Consider the following 19419-nt stretch of genomic DNA (forward strand, 5'->3'; position numbering starts at 1 on the left):
ATATTAACATAAATATAGGTTCAAAATCAAACAAAGTTACCAAGTTTATAGGATTGTATATTAAATTCAATTAATTGATTTTATAAGCCATTTACCAAATTACCCTTATTGATTTAAAAAATGATTTAATATTTTGCTAATTTGTGATTGGTGCATACATGCACACAATAATTGTAAAAAACATTTGAACCTATCTCTCTCTCGGCTTAGGTTATTCTATTCAAAGTAATTATTATGTTATTGTATGCATAAATGTGGGCCAATGAATTTTACTTATTTTAAGAAAGTGATTAATACATATTATTGAATTAAATATAATTGAAAAATATCATCTAATTTACTTACAAGGTTATTTTAGTCAATTAATACACATTTAATAAAGGAAAATTGCATATTTTAAGGGATCATAGATTCTATTAATTTTAAAAACCCGATTTTACGAATTATAATTCTTTTAATTCGGAGATTCTGACAGAATATGTTTATGAGTATATTCAAAAATAAAAATATTCTTGAACTATAAATATACAAATATTCTTGAACCTATTTCTTGATCATGACTTTAAAAACTTTTTGTAGAACAACAGATTCTTGAACAATCAATTGAAGAATAAAAACGAAAAATACATTATTTCTTATAGAATACAGGTAACAATTGTTAAGAATTACATTTATTATTAAAGAATAAAAAACTTTCAAAACGGGAAAGAAAACATCAAAATCTAACAACAACACTAATACATTCTAAAAGAATAATGTTGCTTAGAATCACTTTCAATTTTGTGGTCCGTTCTTCAAGCATCAACTTCTGTGAAAACAAAACCAAATTGTAGTTTAGATTCCAATAATGCATTAGCAAATGAAAAATAAAAAACTAAATTTCTTTGGAAAAATATGTGGACTTGTGAATTGCACCAAAACCAATAACCAATAATTGTAGAACATGCATAAATCAGTGAGAAAATATTCATACTCCATTCCAACAGAATTAGAATTCTTGATTCCATTCCAACAGAATTGGAATTCATGATTCCATTCCAAAAGAATTGGAATGGCACCAATATCATCCATTGAATCCTCTACAGAAACAAATTGATTTTTATCATATAAGAAGAAGTAAATTTGATATGAAATAGTGACAAACTACCTTCACTTTGTACTTTACAGATTTCTTACCCATCACCGTTAACAGCCTTCAAACTCCCAAAAAACATCACCCTTCTCCCTCCTTTATCCCACCTTCATCACCAACGAATCTACCTTAAAAAGCCACCTGTGAGAACCCAAATCACAGCAACCAATTGAAACCACCCTTATTCATCCCCTTGTCTCGTGAAAACTGCCACCACCGAACCACTCAGGACCACCTTATACCACTTTCCAGCCACCACCATCACCAAACACCCAACCTTATAAGTCCATTAACCTCCACCAAACCACCAGCATTCATCAATTCTGCCAATAAAAAAATAGAAGAGTGTGGTGCTATTCGAATCAGAAATAGAGGAGGAAAAGGGAGACAATTACGTCCGATCAATCAACAAGATTAAGGAGCTGTTAATTTCATCGATCGATTAGAGAAGAGAGAAGGGAGCTGCAATCATTTGGCTTCTGTCGACCGGAGGGAGGAGACGCGAAGAAGAGGAGGTGCGATTTTGGGAGGTGTCGATCGGATTTGAGAAGTGAAGAAGGAAAAAACGATACTGGCTTCAATTTAGGGTTTTGAATCTTGATGTCGATTGAATGTTATAAATTGCGATTTACTAGGAATACAACTAATATCCAATTATATAACTATTTTAACATAATTAACTAATAATAAGATTACTATAATACCCTTATATTATTTATTAAATGATTTGATTTATCTAAAATCTGATGGGTGCATACAATAACACAATAATTACTTTAAATACCTGAACCTAGCTCTCTCTCTCTCTCTCTCTCTATATATATATATATATATATATATATATATATATTATGGAAGTCGGGTTGAATCGGTAGTCGAACCGGGAAGCGACTACTAGACTGGTTCGATTGAAAAACTGGTTTTTAAAACATTATACATAGTAATATAAACATATTTTTTATATACTTTCTAAATAATATATTATAAAGATTTTATGATAATTATTGTAGAAATTACAAGTAGATTATTTTATTCACGAGATATGGGATATTTTTTGATTTTTTTTATAAATATGATTGATGTAGTAATCATGGTATATAGTTTAATGATTTATTAGATATTTTATTTTTACTTGTATTAAATATGATCTAATTCGATATTGTTATGGATTTGATAGATACATACACATTTTTAAAATTAAAATAAATGATTTACTAATATAGAACATATATATAGTTCGTATGCAAACAATTTATTTGACCCGAAATTTAGACTTCAGTCCAGATGGATCGGGTCAAATTGCTCCAAACAATTTAGCCTATTCCCCCAAAACTCTTCCCTCATCTCCAAACCATTTTTCTGCTCCTTTCTCAACTGAGCTGCAAAAGCAGTTATGGAGGTAGCGACAATGGCTTCCCACTTCTTCCCCAGCGCACGCATAGTTTCAAAAACCAATTCACGAAGTAATCGAACTGTACCCGCTTCTTTATCATCTTCTAATTCGTCTATTAAAGCTTCCTTATCCACCAATTTTACCTCCCCGTTCGTCGGCAGCAGTATTTCCAGCGACTTCTCCGGTCAGAAGATCCGACCTGCATCCCTCAACCCGTCTTTAAGCTCTCATGGAAAACGACTCGGTGTTACCATGGTATTTTCCAAGTTTCCGTCTCTCCTCTAAATTTCAATCTAATGTTTTCATTAGGTTAAATATTTGATGAATATAAGATACCCTTTCAAAATTTCATGGTAATAGATTAGTACCGAATGAAATAAATCAACCGAAGAGAACCGAAATTGATTTTCCCCTTTCAATTTTTTTCTCGCAAGCTATGAGCTCGATTCCAGCATAAGGATTTATAGCCTGACAAACTGCTTGTTGGATTCAAAATCGATGCGAACATAATTACTTTACAACACCCCCAAACTCTATATTGGTACTTTTAACATTCCTAGGGTTTGGAAGGCCATGTACATTCTATTCCTATCTTTCCAAGAACAATGAAATCAAAAGCAGTTTTTTAACCTAACATTGCATGTGTTATTGATTCTTGGATGTATTAGAGCATAGTGAGCCTATTCAGTTGCTTCTTCTTGTTATAAAATATGGGATATCTTGCTTATGGTGCTTGATACTGATTCAGTATATGTATTCATACGTATATTTCATTTGATTTGTATCTTGACAGGTGATTCCTTTCTCAAGGGGAAGTGCTTGGGAACAACCACCTCCAGATTTAGCATCTTATTTATACAAGAACAGAATTGTGTATTTGGGTATGTCTCTAGTCCCCTCTGTAACTGAACTCATATTGGCAGAATTTCTTTACCTTCAATACGAGGATGACAAAAAGCCCATATACCTTTACATAAACTCTACTGGAACTACCAAGGTATTATTATTCACTTTATTATCCAAGATTATTTATGTATTTGATTCTAATTATACCCAACAAACAACACTTATGAATGACTCATTCCATTCCTTCAAGCCAACTAAACATGAAAATGGAATGTAATGATCCATTCCATTCCATCATACCAAACAGACACTAAGAATGAATAAATGTTTAATACGATCTTACTTTTGATTTTCTTTTACATTTTCCAGGGTGGTGAAAAGTTGGGGTATGAAACAGAAGCTTTTGCAATATATGATGTTATGAGGTACCAAGTCTTTATGAATTTATGCTATTACACTTACAAATATCATTACAGTAGTTCTTTATTACATCATCAACATTTAAATGCAATAAAGATTAATTTTTTCAAATATCCATTTTGCAGATATGTGAAGCCACCTATTTTTACACTATGTGTTGGGAATGCATGGGGAGAAGCTGCATTACTATTGGCTGCTGGAGCAAAGGGAAATCGGTCAGCATTGCCCTCATCAACCATCATGATAAAACAGGTTATCTCTCTTTTTTTTTATTAAACATTTTATTGAAATTTTTACTATTAAGTTAAAAAAATATTGATGTTGGTTAGTTGTTTTGTTAGCCAATTGCAAGATTTCAAGGTCAAGCAACTGATGTTGAGATTATGAGAAAGGAAATAAAGAATGTGAAGACTGAATTGGTATTTTGGTTTGACTTTTGTCCAATTAGTCAACGCCTAAGTGTGTATATTTTAAATGTGTGTGTGTTTTGATGGTGTGATTGAAGGTGAAACTGTATGCAAAGCATATAGGGAAGACAACAGAGCAGATCGAAGAGGATATAAGGCGTCCAAAATATTTTAGTCCTAGTGAGGCTGTTGAATATGGAATCATTGATAAGGTATTGATTTTTTTTACATAAAAAACAAATTATAAATTGTTTTATTTACTTTTTGTTGTTGTTTTTGTAGGTTATTTATAATGAAAGGGGGAGCGAAGATAGAGGAGTGCTTTCGGATTTGAGGAAAGCACAACTACTTTGAGATCATTGGTTTAAAAAAATTTAAATATTGGTCATATGGGTTTGTAATAGGGAAAGGTAGTTTGAAAGTCCAAAATATTTTTGATAGTTCAACTATGTGTTTCTTGAAATTCTTTTCATGATAAAGTTGTTTTGCTATGTAAGTGATTTGATATACCTTTATCCCTACAAAAATGAATGATGATCACACTGGATAAAATTACACATTATTGTATGTTTATCAATGTATATGCATACATATGTAATTTAATGTAGATGTGCATATGCATACATACATACATAAACATGCTATTCATACTCGTAAAGCTACACATTTTTCCATCATATACCCTCAACTAGACTATTTCCAACACACCTGATACCACTAGGCTACATACCCATTGATATATGCATACACACACATACACAAACACAACATGGACATATCACATATACTAATAAGATCTAGCATTGCAAAAGCTAGTAAAAGCCCATATAGTAGCAACACACATCAAAAGTACAATACCTAAATAACAAAAAAAAAAAAAAAACCTACCACTTTCACCTCAATACAACCTCCCCGTACACTCGGACGACCCACAAAAACACTTCTTAACCTTTATATTCCCATCCGAATCATGAACAGTATCCACCGCATAATTATAATGATAAGTCAACTCCTGCAAGGGTGGAATATTCTCCGCAGCAAAAAGCATAATATGTGGCATCCTTTTATCCTCTTGATCATACAACACATTTTGCGCATACAAATTCGGCGAACAACTATGATTTATAAACCTCCCCACATTCCCATAATTCGCAGCATCAATCGTAAACCCATCCGTACCCGTATCCACACCCGTACCCATACCCACACCCGTACCCATATCACTATAATTCTGCCCGATATCAAACAAATACTCATCATTACCCGTTCGTTTTTCCGCTTCCGTATCTTCTAGAAGCTCCCCTACATACTCACAAATAAAACTTCCGGAAGAAATCGAATTCAACGACCTAACCCCCCACCCGCGAGTTTCCGTTTTAAAAATCTCCAACTGAATTTTCATCCCATGTTGTGTCACCCTATTGTAACAGCTAGGCGGGCACTTACACGCGGGCCCACATTCGTAAACCAACGGTTTCGCTTCCACGATCGCACCGTTGTGATTATACGGAATCTCACCGCCGTTCTTGGCGGCACATTTGCACCGTTTGTCGGAGCACCGCCCGACACAGTCACATCCCGTGGGCGGCACCGGGCGGCGGTCGCGGTACCAATCCGGGTACATGATTTTCGTAATGTAGTTGAAAGACGGCGGTTTTTCATCGTTGATTGTGTTAACCGCTGCAATACGGATTTTTTCTTTTCCGTTTGTGATGTCATCAACACAAAGGCCTTCGCGGGTTTTGAATTTTTTGGATTTTACTTCGCGGATCGCGAGTTCGGGTTGACCCGGGATCCGTTTTAATTCGAATTTGAATACTAGGTTCCCGTGTGGGCCCTTTTCTTGCCAGTATTTTTCGACGGTGTATAAACCGTCGTATATGTAAGTGGTTGTTAGAGATTTTGATGAGGGTTCGGTGGATTTACCTTTATAACCTCGGATGACACGAACGGGGATTTTGAGGTTGATGTTGTTTTTCAAAGCGATGTTGCCTCTTTCGAGCTTTTGGTCTAAGATTTGTTTGTCTTTTCCGATTCCGCCGGAACCGGAATAGATTAAGCATTCCGGTTTGTTGATTTCGTTGTCGTAACCGCCGGAAGCAACGACGGAAACCGCCACGGGGGTTTTGGTGTTTCCGTGTCGGATGTAATCTATGCCGCCTTGAAGAAGCCAATGGAGGCCAACTAAGGCGAGTTCAACTCGGTATTGGAATTCGTCTCCGACTTCTATCCCCGGAATGGAACCGTATGTTTTTTCGCCTCGGTCGGGTATTTTGCCTTGTTTTTGGAGGAATGATTTTGCTGTGAGGTCAACTCGTTTTCCGGTCAACACGTGTTTTGATTCATCGTCTTCACTTATTTTTGCTTCTTCGCCTTGTAGAAGTTTGCGACATAAAACTTGGAAGCGTCGAAGGGTTTCCCTGATTCTATTCCGGGCGGAATTGGAACTCCGAGGACCAAAAGGTGGGACTGCAACTTCAACTTCATGGGAATTGGGAAACTCGTCTCCTTGCTCTTCCGTTTCTTGAGCAATTGGTTCTTCGGTTCTCACAACAATATCAAGTGTACCAGTATAAGCAGTTGACTCTTTGGAAACTTTGACTTTTTTTGATTTTGACTTCTTCGGTGTTGTGGAGGTGGTATGAGCACTTGACTCCTCAACAACTTTGACTTTTTTTGATTTTGACTTCTTGGGTGTTATAGAGGTGGTATGAGCACTTGACTCCTCAACAACTTTGACTTTTTCTGATTCTGATTTCATGGGTGTTATGGAGGTGGTATGAGTACTCGACTCCTCAACAACTTTGACTTTTTCTGATTTTGACTTCTTGGGTGTTATGGAGGTGGTATGAGCACTAGATTCCTCAACAACTTTGACCTTTTCCAATTCTAACTTCTTGGGTGTTATGGAGGTGGTAAAAGTACTGGACTCCTCAACAACTTTGACTTTTTCCAATTTTGACTTTTTGGGTTTTATGGAGGTGGTATGAGCACTTGACTCCTCAACAACTTTGACTTTTTCCGATTTTGACTTTTTGGGTGTTATGGAAGTGGTATGAGTACTTGCCTCCTCAACAACTTTGACTTTTTCTGATTCTGACTTGGGTGTTATAGAGGTGGTAAAAGCACTTGACTCCTCAGCAACTTTGACTTTTTCTGATTTTGACTTCTTGGGTGTTATGAAGGGCACAACTGATGGAGCCATTAGGCCTATAACGACCCTCCTGTCCCCTCTTATAAATACCGGAGTATTGGTGTCATCTTTAAGGTGTTTCTTACGGCTGACTCTCTTACTTTCACCTTTGACTTTCTTGATGTTTTCTTGAATTGGTGCAAGTGATCTGATTGGCATCACTACTTGTGGTTTAGAATTGTGAAAGCTTTCATCTTCAAGATTTTCTTCTGAATCTTCATCAGATAAATCAATTACAGATCTTTTGTTCAGATCGTTGTCACATGTGTACACCACAAGATCCTGGCATACTTTCTTTATGATTTGAGATGCGATTTGTGATTTGTTGTCTAAATCATCTTTAAGCTTCGGGGCTTTCCCTTTTTGAACATTTATGTTTGATTCCTCATCAACCACTATCATTTTCTCCATTGATCTTTTATCACTTTTATCTCCCTTTGGATCTTGATTTTCCATTAGAGACTCATTGCTTTCTTTTGATTGAGTTTTATGGAGAGAATCATCTTTGACATTTCCATTGGACTTTTCACCACCAACCACTACAGAATCTGTCAATCTTTCATTTCTTTCATCGCCCTTATCCTCAATTCCAAATCTTCTCTTTCCATTGATTCTTATGCGTTCTTCTTTTGTAGGTTCAGTTGCATTCAAGCCACAATAAGGAGGGAACTCACGAACTGCTGAAACTCTTCTTTGAGGAAATTTCAACTTCCGTGTGGATTCCTTGATAGCATTAACACTACCACCATTATCATCCACCTCAATCACTCCAGTAACAGGGCTACTGATTTCATCCTTCAACATGACTAGACTGTCTCCTTTCTCCTTGTGACACTCCACAATCAACTCCATCTTTCCATCTTCTGTAGATTTTGCGATGTCACGGGGTAAAGATTCAACCTGTGTTTCTGCTGTCTCAGTATTAACTGGATGCACAATAGATCCACACCCTCGCGGAAAATCCCTAACAGCAGATACACTGCGAGGCTTCCATTTGAGGGGAAGAACAGAAGCCCCATTCGAGGAACAGCTACCATTCTGATTTGGAGTTCTTATCACAGTCGCATCAGATAAAAGGTCTTGCGACTTGAGCACCATTATCAAACTGAGAAATTCGCCCTTGATTCCTGAGCAACTAACAGTTAATCATCACAGATATTTAAAAAAAAAACATAAGATCTAGGGTTATAAAGAGAATTTCCATTGTTTCGTGGCATATATAACACGAATTATCGATGAATATACAGAAAATTTGTAACTGGCAAATACAATAAACCAAAAAAAACCCGAAACGATATAGAATTGAATTGACTGATGCAATTAGGGCACTGGAAAAAAAATCACAACGAATTACATAAAATGAAAAAGGGTAGGCGATAATAAAAAAATGAAGCCTAAAAGCATGGCTAATAACTAAAATAGAGAAGAAATTACCTTATACGATTAGGATTAAGACGGCATCCGAGAGAAATGAATGAAGCCTGTGTAGTGGTGCGTGGAGAAGGAGAATTCGGGATCGATGTCTCTAAGCAACGATCGACAATCCCTTTCTGTTGCTTTCTTACACGCCGCAAAGTTTGTAAATGGTGAAGTGATGATACGTTGTAGCAGAAAACGGACCGAAAACCAGCCACGATCACTACGAGTGTGTACGTATAGATGCAATGTTTTGAGAAGGATAAAAGTTAGGTTTTATAATATTTGAGTAAACTTTATTAAATAATATTAATATTAATTACACTTTATATTTTTTTAAGGGTTAATAGGGGTGAGCATGATGCGGTTTGGTGCGTTTTTTGGCCAAAACCGAACCGAAAACCGCAACTTCGGTTTTTTGAAGTTTAGAAACCGCACCGTTCGGTTTTTATGCGGTTCGGTTTTTGCGGTTTTTTTACGGTTTTTTGTCGGGATTTTTTTTGTTTTTGTTTTTCCTTTTTTTCTAAAAATCAGGTAACCCAGCGAGTTCTTTGACTTGGATGAGGAGTGCTAATCAATTCTTGAGAAACTTTACATAGAGATGAGAAGCTCAAGATTTTTCATCCCCAACAATGTGAGATTCCTCAAAAACAATATGGGTTAAAAGCCGTAGACTTAACTCTCTTATATAAAAGGTGAGAGTGATGAAAGTTTTATCTTAAAAGGCAACGTAGGATGCTCTTATAAGGGTGGCAAAATCAAAGCCTAAATGATATCTTGGAGATGAACCGATACCACCACCTCTTGGTTTGAAATCAAATGACATAATCACTCATCTAACATTCTTCTAATGTTTGAATATAATATGAATTAAATATAATATTTGTTTCAATGGTGATACTATCATCACTAGTACTCTTCATATTTAAATGTTAAAAAATGTCATAACCATTATTTATTCTTGTAAATATCACAAAATGTATGCTTAAAAATATACAATCATTATCTAATAAAATAGATATTTATATTTATAGAAATTTTAATTTTCACGAATTCTTCGTTCTTACAAATATCAACACTTAATATATATATATATATATATATATATATATATATATATATATATATATATATATATATATATATATATATATATATATATATATATATGCGGCGCGGTTCGGTTTTTTGCGGTTTTTGCAAGACTAGAAACCGCACCGCACCGAACATTTTCGGTTTTTGCAAAACTAAAAACGTATCGTCGGTTTTTATTTCGGTTTCGGTTTTCGGTTTCGGTTTATGTGGTTTTTTCGGTTTGCGGTTCGGTTTTTGCTCACCCCTAGTTAATGTCATAAAAACCCTCAATTTTTCAAGGTTTTGTCGGTTTTACCTAAAGTTGAATTTTATATCCGTTTTTACCCTCACATTTTCCAAAAAATATTCGGTTTTACCCTTTTACCGGTGATAACAGGTTTTCTCGGTTACCATTATATCAACTTCGCAAAAAACCCTTAAAATTACAATTTTTTCTGTTTTTACCCTTAAGTTTATAATTTTTTTACACTTTTACCCTAAGTATTATTTTTCATTATATACGTATTCATGCAAAAAAAATCGTGTTTATATACGAAAAAAATGTTTAATTAAATGTTGTATTTACATTTTCTTAATGTTATATATAAACACGGTTATGATTGAACAAGTTTTGTTATTGATATGTATATTTTTAAATACATAAAAATATGTATTTGTAGTTCTAAAAACATGTTAATTTGTTTTTTATTACATTTTAAATGGTTTATCCAAGGAAAAAAAACCCATATATATATATATATATATATATATATGTATATATATATATATATATATATATATATATATATACACACACACACACATAAAGACATAACATTAAAAAAATGTAAATACAATATTTAATTAAAAAAAATCATATATAAAGACGATTTTTCTATATGAATACGTATAATATGAAAAAATATACTTAGGGTAAAAGTATAAAAAAATTATAAACTTAAGGGTAAAAACGTAAAAAACTGTAAACTTAAGTTTTTTTTTTTTGTGAAGATAATATAATGGTAACCTGAAAAACCTGATATCACCGGTAAAAGGATAAAACCGAACATTTCTTGAAAAATGTGAGGGTAAAAACAGACATAAATTTTAACTTTGGACAAAACCGACATAAATTAGTTTATAAACTATTTTTTGACTTGTCAAACATGACAACTTAAAAAGTTCGAAAAATAAGCTACTTTATCAGCTAGTTGTGATGCGTCAAACACAACCTACATTTTATTTTGTTAACAAAAAAATCTCGATTATCGGATAAAAAAAATTCAAATTGACCATTTTTTACCGATAAACTATTTTTATTCATTTATGTCCAAAATATCCTCATTATTTGGTCCAGTTTTTGAAAAAAAAATCTTTTTGTTTTTTACTTCAACGCTTTTACCCTTTCACTAAAAATCAGGAAATTTCGTAGTTGAAATTATGAATAGAAATAAACGTCATTAAACTCCATAAAACTAAGCATCAAAGTCTTCTATAACTAATTATTTGCTACAAAACAACGATGTTAGCAACGTTTTCAACTCATCATCGTCCATGTGATCTATTTATCACACAAATTTTGTAACGTCCCAAAAATACCGAGTAAAAATTTATTTTTAGTTAAGTAAAAACCATTCATTTAATATTCCAAAGATGATCAGAGTAAAAGTATTCTCAAAACGTCAGAGTAAAATCATAAATAATCATTGCGGAATAATCTCCAGGGGATGCAGTGCGATCAAGTCGGACATTTCCTTTTGAAACCATATATAACTGAAAAAATTTTAAACATAAACCGTAATCACAAATTTTAGCGAGTTTTGTCCAAAATACCACATACAACACACACACACACACATATATATATATATATATATATATATATATATATATATATATATATATAACATCATGTGGCTGTGTCGGGGTATCAAACATTGGGTTCGTATTAACCCCAAGTCCATAATGACTCCATGTAACAACATGTAGTTGTGTCGGGTCCGTATCAACCCCGAGTCCATAATGACTCCGAACCCAGATTGGCTCCATGCATATAACATACAATCATACCAGTAATAGTCACATAGACAATCAAGCACATACATACATCAATAAGCGTCACAAAGGTAACTATCATCCTACAACCATAATCCAGTGGACCGACATTGGTGCCTTCGACCCAAGAGTACAGTGAAGAGACTCACCTGAACTATTCACAGACGCCCAACAACTACCTCAGCAACAGAACATCCAACCGAAGCTCCCTAAAGCCAAACCGAAACAAATCCTTAGTCAAATGCTCAATTCTACCCAAGTTTGACCAAAAGTCAAACTGGTCAAAAAGTCAACAGTCAAAGCTAAGGTCAAAATTGCCAAACAGCAGCCCTTCACGTCGTTATCCGTTGACATGAAATGATCATGTATCAGTCTTTAGTGATGTGGCATGTCTTTAGTGATGTGGCATGCTAAAATGATACTATTTCGTTATGTGGCGTCGATGTGACATGATAATGTGTCTAAATTGAAAAAATGACAAAAAATACATTTCATTTTCATTTTTTTTTATTTTTGACCTTAATTTTCATTTTTTGGGCACGATTTCATATATACCCTTCTTAAACATCAAAATATCATATTTGTCCAACCCAATTTCTAAATATTATATTTACCATTCATAAACTTTCAAAATATCGTATATGACATAATTAAACATCAAAATAACGTATATGTCATTCTTAAATATCAAAATATCATATATATCATTCTTAAACATCAAAATATAAAGGGTAATATCTAAAGTATCATCCATATAGAACATAACAATACTCAACAATAAAAACTACACAATCAATGCATACATTTCACAGAGGGTTGAAGATGATGTGTTGTGTTTGTAGAGAGGGCAACATTCCAACAATTTAGAAATAGATGTTCCATCAATTTAGACGTAGGGCAATATGGTTAATTATTTATTATAATAATTCTAAGATATATGATTATAAACTATTAAAGATATTGTAAAAAAAGATTTGTGTAAATATGATATTTTGAAGGTTTATGAAAGGTAAATATGATATTTATAAATTAAATTGAGTAAATATGATATTTTGATGTTTAAGAATGATATAATACAAAATGATCTTTTTTTTTTCAATTATGACACTCCATTTTTTGGTTTCAAATCGAAAATCATTTTTTCTAATTTCATTAATGTTGACCATTTTCCATTTGAAATTGTGTGTGTATGTATGTCAAGGTTCTAAATGACGTAAGGCGTGACGTGACAACAAGGTGAAACCTCGAGGCATGGTGAGCCTTGGCGAGCATGACGTTTTTCAAGGCGTGATAAGTTTTTATACATTAAAAAAGATAAATCATATAATTATAGAATTATATCAAATATAACAAGGTTTTAGAAGTGTTATATCCACACTTAGCATGAAAAAGTTAACAACAACTCAATTCTTTCATGCCTAATTTGAAAAAAAAAAAAAAAAAAAAAACTCGCGCCTTGGAAAAAGCTCGCGCCATAACGCGTTAAGGCACAACTAGCCACATTTTTTAGGCGCCATGCCTCACAAAGACGTTTTGCATATTTTCGTAACGACTTCTTCACGCCTCGTGCCATGGCACGCCTTGGCGCCGCCATGGCACGTTATTTAGAACACTGATGTATGTATGTATGTATGTATGTATGTATGTATATATATATATATATATATATATATATATATATATATATATTTGTTTCATTTAAAGACCATATTTTTATGTAAATATAAGCTTTTTACATTTAAATTGTAATATTATGTATGAAAATGTAATTTTTATATTATGACAATATTTTTTTATGAGGTTTGGGGTTATTCCATGCAATAATAAAAAGACAAAGTCATACGACATATGTGATCTTTTACACACTGAGTTAATGTTGCTCTACAAACATCTTCTTTCAAAGAACATCAAATAAAGCAAGACATTATGAGTTTCTGGATTTAGATTTCTCATGCAGTCTAAATTAAGTTTTCTTTGATTATCTCAAATATGGTTTCATGTTACTCTATGTAATATGATCGAAAATACATATTTTTAAAATATTCACAAGCGATCCCTGAAATATCCAAGTTATAATTGTTGGAAGATAGTGCCCACAGTCACAACATGTTGGTAATATTATTATTAATGAAAATGTCCTTTTGGGTTACATGGAAGAACAAATATAATTGACATTGGTTAGAGAATAATTATAGGGATATGGTTTGTTAATTATTTTAGTTTTTAATTAATTAAATGAAACTTGTAGATCTAAAAGGGCCGAACTGTAAGAATTTGAAAGTCATAAAATTACCAAAGATAAGGATTACTTTGTGACTCGTAATTATCCATTACGGTTTAAAACCTTCCCCTTAAATAGAGTCACTTAGAAACGGATTTGAGAGTTGTTGAATTTGTGATAACCCTAAGAAAAAGCAGCGGTGCTCTCCATTCTAAAAAAAACCTAGAATTCCCAACATACGCACCATGTAGATCTGGTAGAAACCCTAATTGTTCTATAGTTTGTACTGCTAGCTACTCAGTGGTTCAGGTGTTTCTATTTGCGTCTTGGGTTCGATCACATTAGATGGATTCTACTTTGGATCCTCCCCTTCCGATCAACTAGCAAAGACAAAGAAATTAAAGACCTCGAATGTATGTTTTCTTTTACTCTCATATGGTTGTTTTTGTTGCTTAGATAGGTTAAACATGGATTTGCTCTTGGGTTCATGAGTTATTGTTTAAGTATTTGTATGCTTCCATTCTTCCTTTGTGGCCAAAGATCCTCATAACCATACATTGGTAGCAGAGCCATTTGTTCACGTCTAATGGAATCAAATTTAGGTTTCCTCTACACGACATTTATGTGGCTAAAACCCGAAATCCTAATTTTTTTTTAAATCGCGACTGTAACATTGGAACACGATGCATAATCACTGTTCAAAAAATGCCTTCAGTTTTTTGTTTTGAGTATGTTTTGGTAGACCTCACAGTTCTATACACGAATTCATGTGTGACACGACACAACACGAATACAGCTTGAAAAGCGAGATGAAGTTTATTTTTCCTCGTATTCGTGTCGTTTCAAAATTGTGTCTGACACGTGAAGACAACACGAATATAAGAATTGCCAGGTCAATGTTTGTGTCACTACTGCATCAGTTTCCACTGACTCAGTGTGTACAGTTAAGCCTTCGCCTTTCTTCGGTCATCTGAAGTACCCGAAACACATTTAAATCCACAGTTGTAAGCATGAAGCTTAGTGAGTTCCCAAAATATCACATACATCACAACATAATAAACAACTATGGGTTATCAACAACCTTGGGACTATCAACACTCCTATGGGCTCACTGTAAACCTATGGGTTATCTGCAACCCTACAGACTATTAACAGTCCTGGAGTTATCATCAACTCAATAATATACATAACAACGATCAGCAAATAAGACTTATCTAGTCTAGCATGCACACCGCTATGGCATAGGTAATATAGTGAGAAGACTCACCTCGCAAATACCATACAAACACAACAACTCTCAGATAGTGAAGATTGTTACTATGTAACACCCGGATTCCAGGTATGCTTTTAACTTAAGTCAATCTTATAATTTCACTCTTGGACTCGACGAGTTGATGGCTCGACTCGTCGAGTCAGATCGAATCCGGATCGGGGAAATAAGTAACCTACTCGACGAGTCGGAAGACCGACTCGGCGAGTAGGCGCTGTCTGATGAGAACCCTAATTTCAAGGGTTTGTTCCCCTATTTAAGGAACATAAAGCCCCTTTGGCCTCCCTTGTCACCCCTTCCATACCCAGAAAACCCTAAATCGCCACCTTTGAGTTTTGTGAGTATTTGAGTGTCATTTCTTGAGATATCTTTTGTGTTGAAGTTTGGGTGAAGAAGAGGAAGAGGGAAGACTTCAAGAAAAGAGTTCAGATCCAGAATCAGCATCACTTTCCCCTCACTTTCTGGTAATAAAACTTCCCTCTTGACTTGTGATTTCCTAGATCTTCTTATGGTTATTTTGGGTTAAGAAGCTTGAATCTTGGGATTTGGACGTCCCAAGTTGTTTCACCTTCAGATCTAGGACCTTGAAGGGTCCTCATGGCATAAAGGTGCCATCCTTAGGGCCATGAGAACCCCATGCATGCTAAAACCTCCATTTTCGGCCTTTTAAGCTCCATTGATGCATGCACTCACGTAAAGTTCATAACTTTACGTGTTAGAAGGACCTTAGAAGCCCAGATCTATCTTTTGGATGAGAGTTGTACATCAGAAATCGAGTTATAGACTTGGACATTAGGCGACTCGCCGAGTTGTTCTTGGAGCTCGGCGAGTCCGGGGCTTGAAGTCCCCAATCTTTTGTGGTTCAAAGGAGCCCAGTTAAGTGAAAGCAGGGACTTAGTCAAGTTCAGAGGAGTGACTCTAAGTATTAAGACATAGCCATAACCTGGAAGCCATGGGACTCGACGAGTGTAAGAACACACTCGACGAGTCCAAGGCAATCTTCTTACCCACAAGAACAGACTCGACGAGTTGTTCATACAACTCGGCGAGTCGTAGACTGGACATGTTCATATGATGGAGGTGGACTCGACGAGTTGTTCATACAACTCGACGAGTCGGATGAAGATTGACTCGATGTTATTAAGGAAGGAGAACTCGTCGAGTCTTTGCTAAACTCGGCGAGTAGAATCGGGTAGGGAGCAGAAGAGAAGATAGGGACTCGGTGAGTTGGCGGCCCAACTCGGCGAGTCAAGTCAACTGGAAGTTGACTTTGACCAGGAGTAAAATAGTCGTTTTACTCTAAGATTAGTTATCGGTTTTGACTAAGTGCCTTTGTGGAAATTATAGCCGGGGAGTTGCCGGAGCAGCTGTAAGACGTTTCCTGCTCTGTTTTTCAGCAATCAGCTTCACGAGGTGAGTTTCCTTCCAGTAGGAACGGGTCTACGGCCACAATGCCGGCCCATTTAGATAGCAGTAGATCCAGACTGCGGTCCGATACCGGGGTGGTCCCGAGAAGTAGTTAAGTATGCTTGATGTCTTTGTGATTCAGGCATGTCTATGTGTTATGTGTTCCGGACTGTGGTCCGATGCAGTATGCAGTAAATGTGTTATTATTATATGTTATGATTATGATATGCTATGATCAGTCAGTTCCAGACTTCGGTCCGATGCAGTGGGCAAGGCCCTAGTTAGTTCCGGACTTCGGTCCGATGCAGTGGGCAAGGCCCTAGTTAGTTCCGGACTTCGATCCGATCAGAGGGAAAGGCCTTAGTTAGTTCCGGACTTCGGTCCGATGCAGAGGGCAAGGCCCTAGTTAGTTCCGGACTTCGGTCCGATGCAGAGGGCAAGGCCCTAGTCAGTTCCAGACTTCGGTCCGATGCAGTGGGCAAGGCCCAGTATGTGCTTTATATGATATTGTATGGTATGTGGTAATTTGGGGGAGCTCACTAAGCTTCGTTCTTACAGTTCAGTTTTGGTTTCAGGTACTTCAGCTAGCAAGGGGAAGGGCTCGGGATGATGGCATGGCACACACCACAGTTTTAGCCTGGGAGTTAGACTCTGTTATTTTGATATGATCTTGACATTAGTTTTGTTATGAGACATATTTTATGACATTTTGAGACACACGAATTATGGTTTCTTATATAATATTTGGATCTTATGGTTTTAATAATGTTTTCAAAACGAAATTTTTGGCTTGTATTTTCGGGATGTTTCAAGGTGGTATCAGAGCCTTGGTTTGAGGGATTTAGACACACTCTCGAGTATGTCTGAACTCAAACTAAGAAATTGGTATAGAAATTTTCAAAAAGAAAATCATTTTTACAAAAAGGATTTCTTAAAACAGAAAAGAACTTTGAAAAGAGAAAAGCGTGTGGTGCATGCAATCAACCGAGCTCAAGTAAGTACTCCCAAATTACCCATACAAGATCATGTTATGTTATGATTATCAGCTTTATTAGAACAACATGCTAGATTAGGACGAAGGATCTAGGAAGGATGCCTTATGTGCCTGTTATATGTGTTCAACTTTATGAGAACTGCATGCTAGAACAGCTTAGACAGTATGATAGTCAGAGTAGTATATGCTTGATTAGGTGTACTCAATGCCTGAATGCTGCTTCCTTTGTGCTTTTAGGAGTTCTGGTTGTCTTTCAGTAACTAGTAAACGAATATGTTAAGTTACACACTTCAAGGACTAAATAATTTCAGAAGGTTAGGTCTAGCTCTATTTCGCAACTCTTGTTTGAGTCCAACCGTTATAGGGTAGGATCTCTCATTAAAAGAATTATCTAGTTTGAGTAATATGTAATAGTATTCGCAAGCTATTTAAGGGAAGAAAGCAGGGACTTCTTACGCAGCTGATGGCGAAGAGTGGGTTGGTGATTACCCTAGGGCAAGCCTAGGATGAGAGTAGCAGAGAGCAGTAGTAGTAGAAGGGACCTGGTGGAGTCGAGGCAGTTCTTGGGGAAAGTACGTATAGATGTGGAAGGTGGTTATGGGCCCGTACTACTGAAAGCAGAGGATCCGTACTCGAATCAAGGAAGGCTGAGATAAGACCAGGTAACTTCTGGTGTATATGATCCCTCCAGTTATATTCTGACGTTTGATATGATGTGTTTTCAGAATGGTGGTTTTACGGCCGAGACCAGCAGTCGGCAGTTCAGGTGCCGGGGAGGGGTCAGGTTCAGGCTCTGGAGATGAGCGATTGGACGAGCAGACTAGGGAGTTTATCTCCCCAGATATCACACGTAGCATACTTGAGTAGACTCCTGTGATCTTCGGTTCGATCAAGGAGGGTATCCTGGAGCTTATGGATGAGAGGTTGGCTGTGTTTCGCACTGAGGTGGCGACCATGATGGGGTCGCGCACGCTCACGTTCAGAGAGTTCAGAGCATGTGGAGCTCCTGATTATGAGGGGGATCGAGACCCCATTGCTAGCACCCGATGGTTGGCAGATGTCGCCAACGCATTCCGCACCAGCAGATGTCCCGAGGTGGACAAGGTTAGGCTCGCATCCTGCCTTCTGAAGGGCCGGGCATGTGATTGGTGGGAGGAGGTCGGGAGATCCATTGGAGATGACACTGTGTTGGATGCTATGACCTGGAGTGATTTTACGACCAGGTTCAGAGCCGAGTTCGCACCTGTTATTGAGGTGCAGTAGCTTGCCAGGGAGTTCCAGGATCTCCAGCAGACGACAGAGACTGTGGCGGAGATTACCGCCAAGTTTAGGGAGAGGGCCCTCCTTGTTCTGCAGTATGCGGCGGACGAGGAGATGAAGAAGGCCCGATATCATGAGATGCTGCGGAGTGACATCCGCCAGTTTGTAAGCCGGCCCAGCTGTAAAACGCTGGATGACATGATTGCGATGGCTCGAGAGAGGGAGATTGATTTAGATATGGAGAGGAATAGGAAGCCAGAGGTGGTATCTGGCGCAGGTAGTTCGGGCAAAAGGCCCAAGGCATCAGATCACAGACCTAGGGGGAAGTAGA

General features: G+C 36.3%; 2 protein-coding genes across 2 annotated transcripts; one reads left to right on the top strand and one right to left on the bottom strand.

Annotated features, from left to right (window-relative positions):
- The first annotated feature begins 2398 nt into the window (after positions 1-2398).
- Positions 2399-4705, top strand: CLPR4 (CLP protease R subunit 4). The gene is made up of 7 exons (XM_079056009.1): positions 2399-2780; positions 3319-3522; positions 3741-3796; positions 3917-4043; positions 4133-4210; positions 4297-4410; positions 4481-4705. The coding sequence occupies exons 1-7, from the start codon at positions 2526-2528 to the stop codon at positions 4550-4552; spliced, it is 906 nt and encodes a 301-aa protein (XP_078912135.1). The 5' UTR covers positions 2399-2525; the 3' UTR covers positions 4553-4705.
- A 114-nt stretch (positions 4706-4819) lies between these two features.
- Positions 4820-9039, bottom strand: LOC145120197 (uncharacterized). Its single transcript, XM_079056008.1, has 2 exons — positions 8826-9039; positions 4820-8518 (listed from the first exon to the last, which is right to left on the bottom strand). The coding sequence occupies exon 2, from the start codon at positions 8487-8489 to the stop codon at positions 5097-5099; it is 3393 nt and encodes a 1130-aa protein (XP_078912134.1). The 5' UTR covers positions 8490-8518; positions 8826-9039; the 3' UTR covers positions 4820-5096.
- Between the last annotated feature and the right edge of the window lie 10380 nt (positions 9040-19419).

This window comes from Lactuca virosa, chromosome 6, assembly GCF_052849685.1.
Source record: "Lactuca virosa cultivar CGN04683 chromosome 6, Lactuca_virosa_CGN04683_v6, whole genome shotgun sequence".
NCBI classification, from domain to species: Eukaryota; Viridiplantae; Streptophyta; class Magnoliopsida; order Asterales; family Asteraceae; genus Lactuca; species Lactuca virosa.

What these genes read in the sequence shown, in the direction of transcription:
- CLPR4 (XM_079056009.1), top strand. Translation starts at nt 2,526, where the DNA reads ATGGAGGTAGCGACAATGGCTTCCCACTTCTTCCCCAGCGCACGCATA. An exon ending in AACGACTCGGTGTTACCATG is followed by an intron (nt 2,781 to 3,318) that starts GTATTTTCCAAG and finishes GTATCTTGACAG; the next exon opens with GTGATTCCTTTCTCAAGGGG. An exon ending in ACTCTACTGGAACTACCAAG is followed by an intron (nt 3,523 to 3,740) that starts GTATTATTATTC and finishes TACATTTTCCAG; the next exon opens with GGTGGTGAAAAGTTGGGGTA.
- LOC145120197 (XM_079056008.1), bottom strand. Translation starts at nt 8,489, where the DNA reads ATGGTGCTCAAGTCGCAAGACCTTTTATCTGATGCGACTGTGATAAGA.